Source organism: Aspergillus terreus, genomic scaffold (assembly GCF_000149615.1).
Source record: "Aspergillus terreus NIH2624 scaffold_8 genomic scaffold, whole genome shotgun sequence".
NCBI lineage: Eukaryota > Fungi > Ascomycota > Eurotiomycetes > Eurotiales > Aspergillaceae > Aspergillus > Aspergillus terreus.
This window is the reverse complement of record NT_165931.1, coordinates 1085772-1107217: the sequence shown is the minus strand read 5'-3', so window position 1 is coordinate 1107217 and position 21446 is coordinate 1085772. Positions and strand designations below refer to the sequence as shown.

General features: G+C 52.7%; 4 protein-coding genes across 4 annotated transcripts; 2 read left to right on the top strand and 2 right to left on the bottom strand.

Moving 5' to 3' along the window:
• Positions 1–361: 361 nt before the first annotated feature.
• Positions 362–5388, bottom strand: ATEG_06024 (BTB domain and ankyrin repeat protein; the record flags this gene model as incomplete). The annotated part of the gene is made up of 4 exons (XM_001215202.1): positions 362–2075; positions 2127–2244; positions 2296–3740; positions 3767–5388. The coding sequence occupies 4 exons, from the start codon at positions 5386–5388 to the stop codon at positions 362–364; spliced, it is 4899 nt and encodes a 1632-aa protein (XP_001215202.1).
• A 2641-nt stretch (positions 5389–8029) lies between these two features.
• ATEG_06023 (putative autophagy protein Atg13) lies at positions 8030–11112 on the top strand (the record flags this gene model as incomplete). The annotated part of the gene is made up of 2 exons (XM_001215201.1): positions 8030–8425; positions 8500–11112. The coding sequence occupies 2 exons, from the start codon at positions 8030–8032 to the stop codon at positions 11110–11112; spliced, it is 3009 nt and encodes a 1002-aa protein (XP_001215201.1).
• Positions 11113–12027: 915 nt separating this feature from the next.
• ATEG_06022 (WD repeat NOL10/ENP2 family protein) lies at positions 12028–14276 on the bottom strand (the record flags this gene model as incomplete). The annotated part of the gene is made up of 2 exons (XM_001215200.1): positions 12028–13991; positions 14060–14276. The coding sequence occupies 2 exons, from the start codon at positions 14274–14276 to the stop codon at positions 12028–12030; spliced, it is 2181 nt and encodes a 726-aa protein (XP_001215200.1).
• Positions 14277–14808: 532 nt separating this feature from the next.
• Positions 14809–19487, top strand: ATEG_06021 (uncharacterized protein; the record flags this gene model as incomplete). The annotated part of the gene is made up of 5 exons (XM_001215199.1): positions 14809–14850; positions 14907–15195; positions 15262–18105; positions 18154–18804; positions 18856–19487. The coding sequence occupies 5 exons, from the start codon at positions 14809–14811 to the stop codon at positions 19485–19487; spliced, it is 4458 nt and encodes a 1485-aa protein (XP_001215199.1).
• Positions 19488–21446: the final 1959 nt, after the last annotated feature.

Below are 21446 nucleotides of genomic sequence, written 5' to 3'. Positions count from 1 at the left end.
ATGAAGCAGTCGAGAGATGCTAACAATATGCCACTGTCCGAGCTTCAGAACCTACTGATCACTCTTCTAGATTAACGGGGATGGGTAGAGTATATGATCTATGGTGAAACGTGCTGTATAGATCCGTCTTTGGGGTTCCATATTAATTCAGTGACCACATTAGTCGTAGCGCTATAAATATAGCGACAAAATGAGTACCTAGTAACAAACCCATAGTATTGTTGTGCATATATTGCTAGGGGATAGTGAAACCAAAATCTAGTCTTAACTGGGTCTAAAAGACGCCATCTATTAAGAGTGGAAAATTAGAAGTCTATAGTATACAACTACATGGATCGACCCCAAGTAATCTCGCAAGGGGTCACCCTCTTCCACGACCACGGCCACCTCCGCCCCAGCGCGCACCCCCTTCGTGAGGTCCCGTTGACAGCCGATCTCGTCGCGGTGTCGAGTGCGCCGGCTGCTGCGCGGACGGCATTTCGGAACCGTTCCGCGGGAGCTGCTGCGACAACACAGAAACACCAGCGGCGTTCGCGGGTCCCTTTCCGCGGCGTTTGCGTTGTTGCGATTGTTGGGGCTGCGATTGCTGTTGCCGTTGCTGTTGCTGGCCACCTCCCGCACCTTTACCACGTCGTCCACCGCCTCCCCGACCTCCGCCGCGGTGGCTCTGTCGCGTCGACGTGGCAGGTGCGGACTCGTCCTCAGGATCCGGAAGCCCCTGAATCCGGCGGCTTTCCTTATCCCACCATTCTTGGAACTCTTGCTCGAGCTGAATGTCTTCGAGGTTGTGCTTTGCGGTGGCGGCTTCGCGCAGCTCGTCCTTTTCCGTCTGTTGCTGCATAAGGATAGTCGCGAGGGACATGGAGCTGGCTGAGTCGGCATGGAAGCTCGTCTGGTAGGGCTCCGCGCGGGGGATGTGGCGGATGGATTGAATTGGGCGCTGTGTGGACGGGTTAGGAGATGTCGAGGGTGCCGCTGTGGCGCAGGGCGGGCCTGCGACGGATGACGACCGGGGTGTGCTTTGAGGAGTGCTACGGCTTGGATTTGGCATGGGCGTGGTAGTGGTTTTTTGCTGGGCTGGTAGCGGCGGCGTGCCTGCCACTGTTTGTCGGAGAGTCATTGAGGGTTTCCGAGCTGGAGTGCTGCTGGACGAGTGTGTTGGCGTAGCCGTGGACTCGTCTAGTTTGGTTGGAGTCTTGCCGGGAGTATTCAGAGGCAGCTTCCAGGGGTTCTGCGGGCCTTCTTTGGCTTTCTGCTGTGCGGCTAGCATTTCTTGCATTTGCTGCTGTTGTAGCTTCTTTCGCTCCTTCTGGGAAATCTTCGCCGTGAAATTATTGCTGTTCTCGCGACGCGCGGCGGACATACCCAGGCTGAGGTTGGAGACCCGATTTTCGGACGTCTCGCTCATAATATCCCGTAAATTCTTCTTCGAGCCCGAAAGCGCTGAGGAACCCCATGGAGTCGGCGCTGGGTTCGGGGAAACCGAGTCACTGGTCTTCTTTTGGATGGCAGAGGCTCGCATGTTGGTGGGTGAGTCTGCGAGAGGTGTACTCCGCGGAGAAGACATTTGTTCCTCAAGATAGCTTCGTCCGCCAAACGACTCACCTTCAACCATGCTGGACCCCAGAGCCGGGGAGTCAATGTGGGTGCTTCCTTCAGGGGGCCGCACTCCACGAACGGCCGCTTTCCCTTTCGTTTCGCTGGGCGACAATAGACTGTCGTCGTCCATTTGAAACATCAGATCACCTACCGAGCTCTTTGGCCTTAGGACAGGGCTGTCCTTGAAAGGAGCTCCTTTTGGTTTCTTCACGGCCGGCGACACAGTTGTCTTATCACCGTTGACGGGGCGTTGTCGTCCGTCAGGACCCTCAGTTGGGTCGAGACGAGATTTGAGCCTCATAGAATCGATCCGTCGCCGCCTATCGCTTTCCATAAGGGAAATGAGCTCAGGGTACTTCTCGAAAACGTATTCCTCGGAGTTTCGTCCTCTCGATACAGGGAATCCTGTCATCTGGTTCTCATGACAGACCAGATCGAGTTCGGACAGTAAGTCTTCGTCAAGATCGCCCAGGAACCTGCCCCAGTATGAGATGTTGTTTGTATTCGGAGCATAATAATGTACTCACCTATTTGCTAAGAGATCCTCCAAGTTCAGGCAAACGTACTCCAAAGCAGCATCTTTGAATTCTCTCACCGAGCATGGTGCGATCGAGTTGAGCAGATTACACACATTGCGCATGTTAACTGATGGGTATTAGCAACTCATTTATCTCATGTAGGATCAAAGTAGCTCACCGAACCTGCCCAGCACTCTCTGGCATATTTGGGCTAACCGATCGATCATCAATTCGTTCGCGACAAAAGCAACATCCAACACCAGGTCGATGAAATCCTCAAGATCCTTGGACCTGACATCATCGAATAGCTTATCCTCAGTATCCGCGTATATGTGCTCAAGAACGAATCCAAAGATGCGCCGGTCGATGTGCTTCAAGTCGACGTGGATGACTCCAGGCGAAGTTGTACGGCGGGAAGCTAGCCACTGTCCCCCAGAGCGGCCGTAAAATAAAGCGTTGAAGAACGGACAGCGTTGGCAAATCACCTGGCTATGGGCTTTCATCTGGCCATCGTGCAAATCAATAATCACATCAGCGCTATCGAAGAAAGCTGGATCAGTTATAGCACGAGCCATGTCATCCTTGAGGGCTTTTGTAGGTTCAATCATGAGACGCGCCGCTCGCTCCAGAGTTGGCAGGCCCAGACATGTGCCCATTCGCATCACCTCTGAACGGACTTGACGATATCTGGATGCACTTTGAGGAGTATGTTTGGCTTGCTGCCACACGTCAAAGATTGTATCCGTATAGGCGAAATGGACGATATTCAAGACGGTCAAAAGATCAACACCCTGCAAAATTACCGTCGAATGATTGCCCTCGTCAAACTGGATATGCAAAACATCTGGGATGGAGAACGAGTGAGCAAGTCGTAGATCATGAAACGCTCTCCTCAGAACTGAGCTCCGTCCAGCCAAGATAAATTCGTGCACAGGGACTTTGATATCCGATAGACTGGTCATTAACCATACTGCCCCTGTGTCGGCTTGGAAATGCAGTTGTTGTAACAATGACTCCACGTCGGATGCAGACATAAGAGCCCTTTTGATAGCCATAACTGGCTCTGGGTCCGGTACCACATCGCACACTGCTGTAGCGGACGTATCCGCTATTGATGCAAGAGAGTCGAACGGCGATAGAGGCAATATGTCTTTCCACAGTGTGCTCTGTGATACATTGATCTGCTCCCTTGTCACATTGCAATCGCGCTGCGCCACGGCGAAGGCGCCGAATGCGTTACTGCAGACCCCGATAACCCGGGAGAGTCCAGGGATGCGGGTGAACTTGTAGTCTCTGCTAGGTCCACTCTTCGATTTATGGCGCTTCTCCTTCCGCCATGCGGAGCCAGACGCTGTGCAGATTATGATTGAGCCATCTTGTCCCATATCGACGTCCTTCACAGCCATATGGGATTTTTTCAGAGACCATACTCGCACAGGCTGGGATAATGAGTTGCGGATTTTGGTTGGGTTTGTCGTTGAGGTCTGAACCGGTGGATTTTCCATCTTATTGACCGCAACAGTGAATACCTCGCCGAAACTAGAGAGAGCGCATATAGTATTCCCTCCAGATCTGACTTTGACAATACAGTTCGATGAAGTGTCGTACCGTGTCGTCATGAAGCTATCACGGATGAACCTCGAACTGACCTCCAAGGGGAAAGAAAGCTTGGAGTATCCATATTGAGAGAACACCCAGACCTCATGGTTCTGAAGAAGAATCGCAGTGGCCTGATCAATGGCTGTGACACTTTGGATGGGTGCACTGAAAAGAGAAGCTCCAACTCGACGCGGGGTGGTTTGAACTTCAAGAGACCGAGCATCCGAATCCACAAGGCCCAGCTGGCCTTCATTTTTGCCGAACGTGTACAGGCCAGAGTTACTGAAGACAACAGAATGGATTGCCGAAGCCGCAGCACCCAGAATGACTTCCTTCTTAAATGGGTTGAAAATTTGTCGGGGAGATGTCTGGATAGGCACATCATCACGGTTGTTGGACCTTGGATGGTTGTATCCGAGTTGGCCAAATTTGTTGCTTCCCCAGCTGAAGATCTTTCCGTATTCCCTGATAGGCAAGGTATGGTCTTGACGCGAATGCTACGGAGATGACCTTTTTGTCGCAAGGCCCTCCAGTTTCTATGCAAAACGAAGATGAACCTCGCGGACTCATCGGCCGTGCCCAAACGCCCGCCAGGACCGAACCCGCACAAAAAGAGGTTCGATTCCGGGTCCGTCGGTATTATGGCCGTGTGTAGTTTCGACATGGCAATATCTTGTACCTTGATGGGTTTGTTTCTGATCATAGCCGGTAGATCAGCTGCGTGCTCGGGCCGCTGATGAGACAAAGAATCAGTATCATTCGCTCGCTGCTCCTGGTATTCACGATAGAATCGCTGCAGGAGATGCTCCGGCCGTTGCAGTGAGATGCGTTCCGGGTACTGGCGGTCGTCCTGGTCGCCCACACCCAGATTCAAGTTCTTGTTGCTACCGAAAGTGAAGACCTCATCGGCGAGCAGATTCGTTCTCGGTTTGAGGACACCTCTGGCGACATTACCGTCCTCGTCCATGTCACCGTCAACAGAAGAGGAGGCGACGGAGACCGCTTCCATATTGTCAAAGTCTTCCGTGAGCGGAACCTCTTCTGTAGTCAGTGCGGCGATACGTTTAATATCACGCGAAGTGATCGTAGCGCCGTATACATCGAACGGGCTGTAACCTTCGCGGTCTTTGATCTTGATCAGCCCCCCACTAGGGTGAGCCGTGCCCCCAGACTTGCTGAAGTCCGTTGCATCGCGGTTGTCCCTCGTGAGCAAGGCCTGAGCAATGGCGGCATTTCCCGCATACAAAGCGCGGTGGAGTGCTGTCCACCCACTCTCCCAATCCTGCGCATAAATGTCGAGAAAGGGCACCTCCAGCAACGCGATAGCAAAATCGATGGCTGTCGGATTCGGTGAGGACGCCACGTGGTGCAATAGCGTTCTCCCGTACTGGTCGCGAGCGTTCAATTCCTCCCGCGACAAGGTCTTCCCAGGACGAAATCCACCGGACCGATCTGGGGTCTGGGGACTAGAAGACGTCCCAATGAGCTTTTTACTTTTTGAGGCAGCACCAGAGGAGGGTGTTAACATGGGCCCGGGGCTTCCGATGCGGAAACTGGAGGCTCCTGGCCCCGAGGCACGCTGGCCGCCAGAGGTATAGCTGGCGTTCGCCAGGAACCGCTGGAAGCTCTCGACGTCATCGCGCAGGAAAAATTCCCAAAGCTTGCTACTCATGTGCCCAGTATTTCGATGGGGTCAGAATCTCTTATCGACCCAGGACCAGAGCGGAACCGCGAGGGTTGACGGCGCACTGGCGAAGTAGCGTGTGGGTGACAAGAGTTCTGACGAAGGTCTGATGGAGACGGGGTTTGTTTGACGTGTAGCCAGTGGTTCGGGTGAGGTTTGCGGCCGAGATTTCGATTAGAACGGTGATGTACTGGCGCGAACGCGACGACGAAAAAAACGCGCTGTGATATGTGGTGGCGATGACTGATACCGGTAGCTAGCTGTTCGTGCGGACCAAGGCTTCGACGACGAAAGAAGGGTGAGGTAGGTGTGCGATATGGTCGGAAAGGGATCGTAGATGGTATGCGACTATGGATTCGACGTTCAACAGTGATTCGAGAGGCCGGAGGGGCACTGAGTGAAAATTAAGGCGATGGTCTGCTGAAGAATTTCGGCGATGAGGGGAGTTGGTGGTGGTGAGTGAGCGACTTATCCGATCCGTGGATAAGCCCCCGGCCAATCAAGGCGCCGGCTCCCCTCCATGCCCTGATGAGAGGTTCCTATTCATTCTCGTTCATCCTACAACAAAGTGCCTATTCTAATTTCTCGGATAATACCTGGGTGGGCAGTGATGTCTATTGAATTGCCTCATTCTCTATAGTAGTGGGTGGTGGTGCAGAATACAAACTCCGCAAAGAACAACTGGTGGATATATCGCAAGAGCCTCAATGGCTGGGATGTTGACGAGTAACTATGCCTTGCTCGCCCGACCAGACTCGATGTGGCTAACTGCAGAACAAGCATATACTGAGCACAGTTTGATTGTCAATGTACTCCGTACCGTAGAAAGATATCCGTGTACCAAATACGCCCGTACGGACGTTGTCGATACTCTACAGTTGAGACAAGGCAGCGTCGTTGGAGACAACGCATCGCAAGGAGAAGGATACATCGCCAGAATGTATCATTTTCTCAATTAGGGTGGGGATACACCTTATCTCCAGTATTCCCTGCTACATAAGATGCAGAAGCATTACCAGCTGGCAAGGCGAGGTCAAGCGTAAGACATTCCGGCGAATAAAACCCAGATACAAAGTGCCAACGCGTCACGGACTGGCCAGAATTATTCCGCCAGGTAATCAACGGAGACGTTATTACATGGCTGCACGCCATCACGGGGGGAATCCTGCGGCAAAGGGCCGAGGACGGAGGAGCGCAAGTGCAGCAGCACGATGAGCTGGATTCCAACCCCCGGCCTTGGGGAAGTACCTGGAATCTGCGGCGGTGATCCGAAGCATGGTGATTGATCAGGCGGCTGAGCAAGTCGAACTCGGGCCAACCTCCCTTCCCCACTCGCCTCTGCAGCGACCGACAGGTGAGGCGGCCAGTGCCATGGCTGGGTGGCTCCCCCTAACTGAATTCCTTTGTTTTGGGATCGAGGAGGTAGACAGTCTGTACTAGTACTTTGGGGTGTATGAATGCCACGGTTGTTGCAAAAGGGGAACCCCGTGGACCGGGCGACTATAAAAAGGAACCAGGCGAAACAGGAGAGATCGGGTGGAGGACCCTGTGATGAATCATTACCTATCACTTGGCGGGTTCGAGTGATCGACCCGGCGCAGGCGGTCACCAACCGGTGGATTGGGGCTAGTTCTAGGAGCTTGGGGGGATGACTGCGACGAGGAGGCGGAGGCGGAGGAGGAACCAGCCGAGGGAGCTGAGAGGGTGTCCAGTCATCATCCTTGAGTCACCGATGAGAAGGCAGGAGGATTCGTCGTACAGAGAGGAGAGCGGATGATATGATGGGAGTCGTCTTTATCTGGAGGAATGGATGATTGATAGACCATTACCGTATCGATACAGGCAGACTCACCGCCTTCCAGGTCGATCATCGATAGGCATTCATCTATATAGAGAGACCCAGAGTCTTTGTGTGATTCTATAGAATCGTTATGAAGGTGATCCATTATATTAGATTATAGTATTCACAGTGTCAAGTCTGGATACTTGAAAAAGAGCATCAGACGAACTTTCAGCCTGATACATACGTCGAGTCACCTGGTGCGTCTCTGACCCTCCCGCTCCCGTCATCTGGGGCTGTCAGTTCGTAAGTCAGTAACATACCGTACTGTGCCTAATCTCCCTCCCTCTGACGACAATCCGATCATCGCTCGCTCTCTCCTCCATTCCCATCTTCTCTCTTCTTCTCTTCCTCTTCCTGTTCATACTCCGCTCTCTTTCGGTCTTCCCTTTCTCCTTATACCCCTACCCCATCCCCTCGTCATTAGCGACCATGAATCCTTAATCCTCTCTCCTTCTCACGTCGTTCCCGACGCCGTGCAACAATCCCCCGTTGTGGATTCCGCCTATCGTCAATGCGGAGAAGCTCCCAAGGTTGTCTAGACCACAACCTCCTTCTTGTTCATTGATTCCCAGATCACACATCTTTGGTTGAAACAGTTCGCGCTCTCGATCATAATCTTCCGTCTTCCTTCTTCCCATTCCTCGCCGTCTTCTCCTGTTGTCCTCGTTCCGTTAGTATGGACGTCCGCAACTCGTTCGTCACCTATCCATCGCCTTCCTGACTGCACGAATCCCTCCGTCATAGCACCAGTCTCCGGCGCTCATTCTAGTCGCTGTTGGTCGAATCATGCACCAGCATCCTCGGCCACCAGCGCCACAGGCGACTTCGGCTCGGTCGAACCTGTCTCGTTCGGCTGAGCGTAGGGAGTCAGAGAACCGCCCAACGTCCCCCGCGGCCGATCCCAGGGTGCAACAAAGTCGAGGATTAGGGATCGAGACCGAGTCTGGGTCAATCGACCCGGCTCAGTCCACACAGCCTTCGAAGGAGGCTGTTGCAAAACTCAACCAGATTATATCCGTGAGATCCCCGGTCTGTGTCAAAACGAACCCCCGCAACTCCCAACTGACTCCTCTCTGTATCCAGAACTATCATACGAAAGCCGCCCTGATCATCCTGCACTCACGCGTGGAACTTCCTCCATCTTACAACAAGGGGTCGGACACACCCCGAGTAAATCGATGGGTACGTGCTCCCACTTCATACAGCAACCAAACCCATCAGACCTTTGAAGCTGACTGTTGCAACTCCACTTCCAGTTCAATGTTGAGATCGAAGATACAGACGTCCTCCGAGAACAGCTACGAACGTGGAGGACGTGCGACGCCACTGAAAACCGACCGCCACCGCTGATCATCGAAACCTACCTCGATACCACAGGGCTCACAAACAACCAAAGTCTGGTCGCGTTAGACGAGAATGGAAAGCGCTGGGATGTTTTGGAGTCTCTTGCTGCCTCGCGAGAGGCCCACCCCGTCAGACCCCCTTCGTCTAGGTCGGACGATGTCATCCTGGAGCGATGGAGAGTGGAGTTGGGGGACATGCCCGGGAAACTACCAACCGACCTGGGGTCGATATTACCAACGGTATACAAGAAGAGCATTATACTGTTCCGATCTCTATTCACCTATTCTAAGTTCTTGCCTGCTTGGAAATTCACCAAACGCACCGGACGACTGAGGACTCATCCTGCCTTGCGAATCAAGTACAGGATCGTAAGTGGCCTGACCACTGGGGAGAGCCCCAAACCAGACCACTTGACCGTTCCCCTGTATGACAGTAGCAGCAAAGTCGTGGAAACGTACAGCTTTGGAGTCACGGAGTCCCCCGCGGGCCCGTTTTCAGTCCATGTTACCTATCGCACGAGCTGTGATTTCCGGGTAGATGATTCGGAAGCGTTGCTCAGCTCGAGGTTCATGGGCGCTGACGATGACATCTTTCGTCCATCGCTGCCCAGTCGAGACGACGATGTCAAGGCCGCCATGGCCGAAATAGGCTCTGTCCCTGTGACGAAGAGAACTATTGATGCTCCCGACCCAAGTCGTGCTTACGGGAGTCTATCGACCTTTCATCAGGTTGGGCCCACGACCAGTGCGAGCCCCCTATCAGCTCTCAGAGCTGCGCGGGAATCTGGCGCTTCATCTCCCTCTCCGCCTGGCACGTCCTTACGAAAACCTTTGGGGGTTGCCAAAGTGGGTTCCGCAAGCCGCGCTGCTATTCTCGCAGGCGAGGGTAGTTCAAGTGCCGGAAGGCGACCATCTATCTCATTCCAACCGTTTAAGGCCCCTCCTCTGTCTGCCTCGCCATCTCTAGTTGATCCGCCTCTGGGAGCCTCTCCTCGCTCTCTCCCTTCCCGGGCGGACGCGAAGAACATGCCGCCGCCCTCGATAGGTGCCTCAAACCGCAAATCCTTGCCATCTGCCTCTGATAATGCGGGTTCCTCGGCCAACTCGGCTTCCCCTAGACCAGCGACTATCTCGAGATACAGCAGTGCGTTCAGTCACCGTCGAGGACGCCCCTCATCTGGAGGAGTCAACAGGATTGAGGATGATACCTCTAGTGGGAAAGCGAGTGCAACGTCATCAGCTCAGCCGGGCTCTGGCTTACTCGCGGAGGTCACAGGGACAAGTGCGGAATCTATCCATGCCGATGATGAGAATATTTCCGAATTTCTGAAGATGTTGGATTTGAAGAAAGATCTCCTGACCACCACGAGCCCCGGAGCGCTAGAGGTTGCCGCGCGAAAGGCAACTGCGACGAGTGCTGCGCTGGCTCGCTTTCAGCGAATGCGTGATTCAAATGCTGCTCTGTCCGACTCTATGTCGTCTTCCCTGCTACTGCAGCGTTCTTCAAATTCATCAAGCAAACAGCTTTCAGGTGTTCCCCCCATGGTGGCCGGAACATCTACCTCTACCGCCTCTTCACCGGGAAAACCTATCTCGCCACATACGCCGCATACGCCTGCTATCCCCTCCCGGTTGAGTTCTAATAGTATCGTTGAGTATACCCACCCGGCCAACAACGACGGCGAGGGTGGATCGCCGTTAGAGGAAAATACCAGTGATGACACAGCCATGGACCGTGGCCCATCTACAGTTACGGCTATTGATATTCCAACATCGCCTCGCGTGTTTCCTCCTGTCTATCGGCGTTCTAGCTCGGCTGCCCATCGCAGACGCTCCGTTACTGTTGATGAGGAAGAGATTTTCCCTTTCAACATGCGCAGTGTGAGCCTTGGGGCAGAGGAGCAGTCGCATCATAGTCTGAGCGCATTGCACAGGCAGCAGGAGTATGAAGGTGCTGCTCCACGCCCGGATCTGCTGCAGAGGGAACAGCATCGTTCGTCTGGAAACGAGGCAGAAGTGACACGCGCGTCCGATTCGCGTGAAAGCGGTCTACACAGAGGCCCATCGTCATCTGGTCCAATAACATCATCTATGTCGTCTACCCATCACATATACCAGCCTCGTTTCGGCCATTCGCGCTTCCGTGGTCAGTCCGGCGGTCCTCATTCCCTGAGCTCCGCGTCCAGCAGCCTTGCACGCGGTGCCATGGTCCCGCAGGATCTTATTGAGCGTGATCATGAGCGTGATGGCACTGCCAGCGGTAGCGGAAGCGCCACTTCAACCGCAGAAGACCGCCGCGCTGGACGGCGGACAAGCACGGGTCGCGGTGTTCCCCCACAGTCAACACAACCAGAGGAAGATGAACCTTTGTTATTCGCCATGAGTGACTTCGGGGTTTCTCGACGCAGCTTAGAAGAGAGCAGACATGGAAACCACTCTGCCGACCCAAGCAGTGCTCCTGGCTCATCCCGGCGAGGAAGCGGCCGTCGCGGCGGTGGGTTGTCAGGATTCCCGGCGTGGTCTTAAGTTCCATGAATCGCTGCACTGACGATATATTCCACTTCCATGACTGTTCTGGTATATGCATTATTTTTGTTTTGGTTTTGCGTTCCATCGTGCTATTCAAGCCCAATCGGCTTTCCCCCTTATAGACTGATATGCAAGCAATGATGCGACTCACTAGGTATCTGATCATAGAGCAGGGTACGGCAAAACTTCGTTTGGATTCCCAAAACCATATTGGTTGTTGCGCGATTTTGCGACTTCATCTTTTGGTTAGATCATCATTACATTTTTCAATTACAATGCTGGGCCATTGGCGACTATTTATCTCGTTTTTGTCTTATCTTCAGGAATCCTACACCAAACTGACACCCGATCCTGATATACGAACGTTCGCCTTTCACTGAAAGCAACACTTGTACGATATTGACCATGCCTCATGTTTAATCAGTATGAATAAACCCGAATTTACTCTGGATCTGCTTTGGTCCTCCTGAACACTATATTATAACATCATTAGAACCTGATATTCGTAGCTGCAGATCTCTATTTTAAGCACCACTACTCCTTTTGCCATGATTCATATTATTTACATGAAGATTCGCATTCAGCGATTGTTAATTCTTATCCACTCACTCTGCATCCGAAATATCTCGGAGAGTGGATGGGTGGTCATTGATGAAGTAGGTCGGAAATTCATCCTGCAACGCCGTTCAATGTATTCCATTGGGATACACAGTCATATTGGCGTGATGATCGCAAGACCAGCCAGACTCCACAGATAGAAGTAGTGGAACCTTGACTTCTCTGGGTTCCATGATAGGATGTGTTCTTCCTATGCCTGACCTCATCTCAGTAAAGAGCCATCACACACATACCCCTCTGTGCGAGCAAACAAGTCCTTGACCTCAAGTCCCAATAACCAGGTATCGAGAGAGTTCACATCCCCCGGAAAGTATTGCGCGACGCACTGCGACGTTCCTTTGATCGGAAGCTGGACTCGCGGGACTGCTCTGGCGCAGCAGCCCGAGGTTGTTTCGACTTGACGTGCGGCGTGAAGGTGACCTCCCGCTCACCGACAACGCCACCCCGACGGGACGGCTTCTGTTTCGCCTTCATATTCTGAGCGCGAGAACCAAACGAGCGATCGCGGGTAGAATGCACATTAGACGAGGAGGAAACTTGCATTTGCGGCTGAGGACGGCGGGTACGCTTGTAGGACGATGTGGAGATCTTGTTAGAGGACTCCGTCTTCGCGGGTCTCTCGTACTCGCTCTCGGAGGACTCGTCCGAGCTGGAGCCAGGAACCTCATCGAGTTCTTCTTGCTCCACGGCGGTGAGCCCACGCTCCTTCCGCGTGGTCGTTGCGGTGGACGGATCGGGGGCAGTGCTGGGATTGAGGAGCTGGAATTCACGCGATGTCTCGTCGATAGCGAAGTCCTCATCTTCAAACAGTTGGGCGAACCGACCGTCACCGAAGAGACCCTTGGTGGGTTTCTCAGAGTCTTCCGTAGCGGGCGTGTCGGTCGCTGCCTTCTCAGGCTCGTCGCCTCCCTGTCGGAGGACACGCTGTGCCATGCGACGCTCCTTCTTCTCCTCCACGGCGAGCAGTTTCTCGGCCAACTTCTTGTTGACCTTGACGGCGACCTTCTTCTTGCCGCGGATGCGGCTCTCGCGCTCTTTGTCAATCTTCTCCTTGACTCTCTTTGCGCGCTCTTCCTCCCAGATGTACGGGTTGGTGATCAGCCGGGCCTCCTCATACAAACGCTGAGCAACGAAGTAACCGTGCATGTAAGGGCGCATGAGATTAGTCCGACCAATCAGGTGCTCCAGGTTCAGGTTGCGGAGCTGTGGTACCGTCAAGAACTTGTAGTTGTCGTAGACGGTGCCAGCTTGGCCGGTGCTGAACGCGTTGGGATCGTTGGGATCTTCCGCCATCTCTTCGACCAGATTGTCCAGGAACGAACACCACTTCGGCGCGGGACCGAGCTGGGGAATGAAGAACGAATGCTGCTGACGGCCTTCGTTGGCAGTGAGGAGCATTCCACTATCCTGGCACCAGGCCACGGAGTTGATGTCGACAGCAGGTTCGACAGACGTCCACGGACGACCATCACGAGGGTCCCAGATTTTGATGATCTTCTTGTCGGCCGACATAATCTTGGGCTCGAGGGTTTGTTCGCGCGTGTGAGACGAAGGCTGCAGGAATTTCAACGTGTGAACGGGGAACCCGTATCCTTGGTCCTTCTTGAGGAGCGGAACGGGAGACCGAAGATCGTACAAATGGATGAGACCGTTGGAAGATCCCGTTCCGAGCGTCAGACCAGACCGGTGAAACTCCAAGGCTGTGATTTCAGACCGCGCATCATCCGGTCCGGCTTGCGTGGGTGGCAGCAACACGGCTGCCCGGCCTTTCGCTCTGGGATCCCACAGCTCGACCGTGCCCAGTGTCGTACCAAAAGCAAGAAGGCCGTGGCTCTCCTCGGCAATGGCAGCGGTGTTGACCGCTCCCGTGTTGATCCCACCCTGTAGTGATCCTCCACCAGCGGAGGTGAAGTCATCGCCGCCGACATCGATTTCGAAACTCCGCATATACCGACCCAGCTCCAGGTTCAGTCGGAACACTTCGCCCATGCCATCCTGATTCACGCCGACCGACGGGACCATTGCTTCCGTAGAGTATCGATCGTAGACCAAGTCACGTCCGTACCGCGGTAACCTTGTCCGGTAATGGCAGCCTGAAGGCGTGTGGAATTCGAGGGACCGGTCGGATTGTAAGTGGAGAGATTTGGAGTAATCTGAGGAGAGGAGAAGGAATGTCGTATTCAAAGCATCTGTGTGACGTGCCCAGGACAGAGAAAGCTGCGGGAGGTAATGGGTGTGGATTTGCGGCTTGTAGGTACCTTTGCGACGAATTTGTTAACTCCGATGTCCCTGATTTCAGACACCAATGCATCTGTTGACCACTTACCAGTACTCATAACCCATTCGCCGTCCTCACTGACCCGAATACATTGGCTGGCTTCTTCGAACTCAAAGTCCTGCAACAGCTCGATCCGATTCGCATATTCGGGATCATTTTTCAAACTGCGCTTTCTGCGTCGCGCAAGCCACTCTGGCAGCGGCCGTGCAGTGTTCGATCCTGAGATGGTGTATACCGGCACCTCGGACTGGTTCGTGAGCTTCATCTTGTGCGCTGTTGCTCTGGGGAGGTAGGAGCAAAATCAACGCTCGTGGACAGACGGCGGAGGGACTTTTGATAAAAGAAAAAAACTTGGGGCGATATCGATAAAGCGGATGACACGTGACTGTATCCGCTCTCCAGCACTGATTGGCCCCCGCGGGCCGAACCAACCTCCGTCGGATTTCTTGGGGACATCGGAACACCCTCCGTTCATCATCATCTCTCTCTCTTTTGATATTCCATGTTCATTGCGAGGACTCTGCATGTTATATTCGCATAATGATCTCATTCTCTTGATATTTGCATCATATCCCACCTGATATTGCTCTCAACCCTCCTTTTCCGGTGGAGCTATGGCTCCGGGAACTCCATTTAAGTGCTGATTTGTTTACCAAGTGGCATGGGCGATGGGCTACCCGTTGGAATAATATTGAGGAAACCCGTCACATCCGGAGATGAATCCGATTTCTCCTGTAATATTTTTGCTGGCAAATATTCCGAACTGCCAGCGTTACCCTCGGGGCCTAAGTTGAACCATGGACTTTCCCGGAGGATCCATCACAAACATTCGCGCCATTGTAGGTATATCCACACGCTCCAACCTCCGGTAAACCTCTAATACAGGAAATTCTAGGATGGATTCTCAACTATCTATTATCGAATATATACGGATGAACAGAGCATTCCCAGTGTGCCAGGTGATGCGTCCTCCAATGCCCAGGCGATCCTAAGACACCTCAGTCGCCTCAAGGATCTCGAACTCCGCCTACGGAACCTCGACTGCTTGGTCTCTAGTATTCCTCGACGCCTAGGTCTGTGGGTCTTCTCCGCGACGCCAGATTTCGAAAACTTGACCCCCCTCTACTTGAACAATGGCAAAGACGAGCAGAACCGGATCGCCGTGGGGTCGTCAACACTGAAAGGTAAGTGTGAAAAGGACGCAACCATGTACTTGTTATCATACTTCCCGTGCTCACCAAGTCTCATAGTCTCTGCGAGTGGAAGTGTTCCGGCCGCGGATCTTGTCCGGACGTTGTCCTCCGAGTCACCAAACACAAGTGGGAATCAATCTGGGTCGCAGCGACCACCGAATGCCTCAACGCCAACGAGGCGGACCGATAACTATAGTAGCGTGGCGCTGATATATGCCCTCTTCATTTCCGCCGTCACAGGGGCCCTGAACTCGCAGCTGATTCGGCGTAACAATGCCATCCCGCTCGGACCGCGGACCCTGTACAGTGTCGTTGAGAAAGATTCCAACAACAGCCCTGGAGTAGTCATTAGCGATGCCTCTATGGTCCCGTGTTTGGCTACTCTTCAGGTTCAGCTTACTGTCATCGGAAAGCTCACGGTATCCTTGCAAACGATATCGCAACCAGGGCTTATGCGATTGCGTCAGCCGGGTGACAACCTCGCCGACGTTGCCGCACTACCACCCTGGACAGATCTCTGGCTATGTCCCAGCGGGACCATTGCACGACTAATATCAACGAGCCCTAATACAACGAATTTATCATCACCGTATCCTGGCGCGCCACCCATGAAAAACGACATCGTGACGACGGACCCAACCCAATGGAAAGCAAACGTTTTGGACTGGTTGAAGAATTTTGGATTGACGGTAGAGCCCGAAGATGACTTTTCGTGGGTGATGGTTGAAGTCTGGGAACCATTTTACTCCAGACTAGCGGGTGAAACATGGCGACCGAGCGACAGTTCATCAACTATCCCCCTAAAGCGCATTCTTTGGCCAGATATTTACTGTTTCCGGCGAAAGAAATCCACAATTTCCGACGACATCAAATGGATGAGACAGGATGTCTCTGACCCTTTGGACTTTGTACAGACTTGGCATGGAAAACAACTTCCGAAGCCGGAGGTGGGCAGCCCAGGTACACCATCCAACCAACAAGCAACATCCAATCCGCCAGGGAATCATGACGCGTCGTCGCTATCCGAAGATGTTCTGGAAGGCTTGGAGAGCCTCTCTCGAGCCTCCCAGTATCCGGAGCTGCAAAGTGCGAGCCTCGTCTACCCTACGCCACCAGACGGGGCTGCCGGACTGGGATTGAATGCCACAGCTACATCGGATACTTTTGCGGATGACTCGGATTTTGGGTCAGGGGTTCTTCAACGTAACGGCAAAGCCAAATTCCTCGAAGATACGGGCGCGGTTCCAATGGAGTTTGGTCCATCGGCGGGCCTGACAGTCGGGTCGGGCCTGTATGACACTAACGAGGATAATGACTTGTTTGGTGATATGAATGAAAGGGATTTTGGTACCAAAGGGATTACAGATGCCGACTTCAGCTTTTTCGACGACCCTGGTTTCGACCACCTAGGCGGAGATGTACCCGATAGCGCCCAGGCTTTGTCCGATATGATGGAACTGACTGAACCGAATACTCAGCCTACCATTGTTGAAGCCCCTCCAGAGGCTCCTGTTACGGAAGGACCACCAGTGCCGGAACCTGACATACCCCATGTCGATCACACGGACAACCCCACAGGCTCACATCATGGGGGCTCACCTGTTCATGACAGCCCCATCAGACAACAAAGTCCTACCGAAAAAAACCAGACGATAAGCCCACCACTGAGTCCCGTCGAGATTAAGCGGATTCTTTTCCCCGGTACGAATGGAAATGTCCAGCCGTCGACTAGGAAAGGCAGGAGCCAGAGTTATTACAATCCTATCGCATTCAAGGAGGATATATCTACCTGGGACCAGAAATATGGGGCTTCTGGCAAGTTTGGATTTACCATTCAAGAACCCAGGGCTTTGAGGTATCCCTCTACATCCAATGGCGACATCCCAACCGTTGGCCTTCCTGGTCGAAGCAGAAAGGTTCCAATGGTCGATGGCGTTGTGTTGGACGTCCACGATTCAAGCGACGCAGGCCAACAGAACGACCTAGTTTCGGATTCAGGTAGCGATTCGAGTGACGACGGTGACAATTTTCTCTCTGAAGGTGACGCCCCAGAGACTGTCGTCTCGAGCCTCAAAAGGAAGCGAGCCCGTTCTAACTCTGGAAACTCCTTGGCGCTATCACAAGCCAAGTCGACGAATGAAGGCGACAAAGGGACACCCGCTCCCAAAGTCGACCATTCGATTTTCCTGGGGAACTTCTTATCCACCTCGTCCGACTGGTCAATGGCAGGCTATTTCTCATTTCAAGAGAACCAGATTTTCCCCGTCCTGGCTCGCAAGGATTTTCAGGTTCAAATAGCTCAGCTACTGGTTGACCAAGTCACGCAGTCATCTTTGGATCATAAACTTGATGGTACCTGCAGCATTTCTGATCTAGAATCTGAGACGTATTCTATCCAAACCTTCCTCGACGACAATTCTTTCATGAGTGGCATAGAGAGGCTGGATTTGAACGGGTTTGTGTCGCTGCTGGACAGTGACAGTGTTGCATCTCCTGCGCCTAATGGTGTTTCCTCTCGCCAACCTTCTCAGCGCAAAGATGCGTTGAAAGGATCTCTCACCAAGTTACCTCCGCCCCACTTGCGCGTCCGACGAGGCAAGGAATATCTGGAAGCATTGCCGCCAACGGTCCTTTTCTGGGAGACATTTGGTTTGGAGCCCGCTCATGGACCGAAGGATGTATCTGCTTACTGCATCCATCCTCGTATTGCTTCCAATTCTGCCGATGCTTTTCTTGACCGTCTTGGCTCCGTATATTCGAGTTGTAATCTTGGGAAACATACTCGCGGGGACCGCTGCGATGCATTCGACCGCGGGTTGGGCGTATGGGATATTTCATCTGATGAGGTTGCAGACTACTCCAGTGCGATGCAGAGCTTGAAGAGCCTTTGTGCGAATTTGGGTAAGTCAATACATCTGGCCGATAAAGGAATTACGCTAACTTTGGTAGGATCTGCTCTCTTGAAGAGTCCACCAAGCAAGGACAACTTGGTCATTTACATAGTCAATCCCTTCGCACATGCAGCTGCTCTGGTAGACATTTGTTCCGCATTTTGGAGTCTCTTTCAGACATATATCGCCGCCGCGGACAAACAACACACTCTGCAGCTGGACGAGCTAGTTTTGCAAATTGTCCCCGTTGATTTCATCATGTCAACAGACTCGTTTGTGGTGCCTCCGCAAACACAATATCTGAACCTGGCCTTGGAGGTATACAGCCGGTGTCCGCCTAAAGATCAGCAGACGAGTCTTGTCAATTGCGCCCCGCCAGTGCTAATTACAGAGCCCCTTCCCAAGTCCATCAACTTTAGGCTTGCCTCCGAAAAGACTTCACCATTGCAGGAAGGGAAGTGTCTTCACGTCGCGTCATCCCGGAGTCAAGATCAACGCTGGATCAGTGTTGCATGGTCTGATAATACCGGAAGTCTTCAACGGACGATGTCGTACAACATCCGTTTCCGCAATGCAACCGCATCTCGGACCCTACAGGACGTCCGTGGAGAGATTTGGGGTGCTACGAAAGATATCATGGAGAGAATACAGGCAAGATGGAGGATCGTCTTAGTGAATTCTGATCCTGTAGACCAGGATGAAGTGGACTGTGAGTGTACCTGTTGCTTTTTATGTGGTCAGTCGCTGATTCGACTTTCAGCGTGGACGAAATTTGTAGAACAGTACAACAAGGCCAACGCGACGCCTGTTGAACTGACGATGCTCAATGTTAGCGCTACCCCCGACCTTTACCTTGACCCTCCACCTTTACCGATCCCAATGAGTGTGTTCAACCCACAAACGTCATCCACGCCGATTGCTACTCCAAATCCAAGTGTTCTCTCCCCGGACCAAACAGGCAACGCATCCACCCCACCCAGTGGGGGTTATAGCATGGCGAATGCGCCAACGCCAACAGACAGTGCTCTTGAAGCAGAATCCGAGTCGCTACTTACCGATGTCACCGACGAAACATGGGCAGTAACACTGTCCCATCGGTTGAACAGCTCCCCTCATCTGATGGATTACCGTCCTGCGTTGGCAAGCGGGTATTTACTTCGTCGCAAGGGTGCTACCGACGGCGACGGGGTGTACACCCTGACTCTGAATCTGATCTACACGCAACGGCACTCCTCTTCATACGAAACAGTTCTCCGCGAAATTCTACAAATGTATCGTGACCTGGCGACGCTTGCGCGAGCCCGCGGAACGCGTACGGTTCAGCGGAGCGCGATGCCCTGGCATATTGCCACGGCCGTCAGAGCTCAAGAAGCTCTGAGCTATGTTATGTAAATGATCATTCATCTTCCATCATATCGAGTTTGGGACGGTTACATGGGTGGCGTTTGACACATACGGTCGTTTCTCTTTTCATATTTTGATCTCTTTATGGTGTACATAGGCTCTTCTCATGAGGCGGCGCAGGCAAGACGGATATACCAGGCGCATCATATCTGCATAGAAATCCAGGCGGGGAATGTGGTGATTATTTGATTACGTATTTGACAATTCGAAAGCATCTCCGATGACATACTATTCCAAAATCATGTCCAACACGCCGTACGCCTACTCAAAATCTCAAAATCAGTGGTCGTTCATATGTTAAGATGGACCGTTCATTGTTGAGATATATATCACAGTGTATATGCCACCACTGCACATTCAATTCACCACGGACATCGGACAAACAACCCGTCTTACCAACTAATTTCAGAGAATGATAGAACATAGGCAGACTTAAAAATGCAGGGGGAGTCTGTTCCACTTGTCTATATAAGACTCATCTTTCTGGGGGATGTCATGCAAAACGAGTCATGTCTGCAATGCCGACAGTTCCGCTCACCTGGGACTTTGTGGATATCTGGTAAAAAAGGAAATACTCCGTAGACAAGAGCTCCACAGTAATTCCCGTGCTTCCTACGAGGGTATTCTATGGGATTGGCACCAAACAAGCGGACATCCTGACAGTTCCCGCCGCAGATCAAGACGAGGATGGACAACCCCCTGTTGGGTTCCAGGCACTGATTTCGGCCCATTAGGTGGATATAACTGAGATATTTACTAGGCTAACCACTGCACTTATCGTTGCCATCCGTGTTATTCTCGATTGAGAGGCAACTGGGAAGGCGGCTGGCTGAGTGGCTGATTCGGGTAGGGTTGATTGGCTGTCGTCAATCGGGCCGATTGACCGTTCAGCAATGAAAAAGTAAAAATGGGCGCCAGGGTTAGTTCTTTGTTATGCCTCTCTTTTCGTCCGAGGAAGAAAGATGCCTGTACTACGTAGTACTAGTACTGTATCTCGGTAAGTAAGTGCGAGATTTCGGTACTGTAGATGAACTGTTTATTTAGGGGGTGGGACTGAATGCGGGACGGGCGGGCCGCTGCCAAGCAGACTTTCCATTCATCCTTCCATCCCATCCGATCAGGACTAGGGTCGATGTTCATCCGACAACATCTCTGACTCCAGTGGGTGTGAAGACAAGAGATTTAACTCACTACCCCGCCCGGGTGAAAGACCCTCCCTATGGCCTCTAGATGAACGATTCTTCTTCCCACCAAACGAAACGCGAAGCGCTGGGATGACCCACCTATCTGCAGTTTCGGCTTGAAAGGGACAGATTCGAGCGGGGGTGTTGCCCTCTCATTGCGCGTTCTGCACGTACGGAGTACAGACAGGGTCAGATTTGGAATTCCCAGCGGTGACCCAATGCTGTGGGATGGCTCTTCCTTTGTTCTTCCTTTCGTCACGATCTACTGTGTACTCGCGTTGCTCTGTGTGCATCTCGAGGGGCGTTTTGACAACAGCGTCGTCCCATGCAGCTTGCCGCTTTCCCAACTCACGCTGTCAAATCCGTCTCTGGATATTCCCATCTAGCTGAGATCGGAGCTCGGTTCTGTCTGTACTCAGTGCTTGTTCAGCTATGCCACTGCGGTCCGTGGTGGCGGATCAATCGATTATGTCCCTATATGGTCAGACACTTGTCCCGATTCGTCCTGGGGCGACCTGATCGCTCGGGGTATGACTAGGAATGCGATCCTCTAGATGCGGTATCTCACGAACACCCTACTCGTCTACCAATCATATCCGGGCCATAGAGTGCTAGGTTAAACATTGACTCCGGGATCTATTAGGCCTAGACTCTCGTGCATGTCCGTCACGAACTCCCCATCATCACGGTACTTTGGAACCATGTCCAGACCAGGCAGCCCTCGGCAAAAAAAGCAAGAATGGCGCGGAATACGCTCCAATTC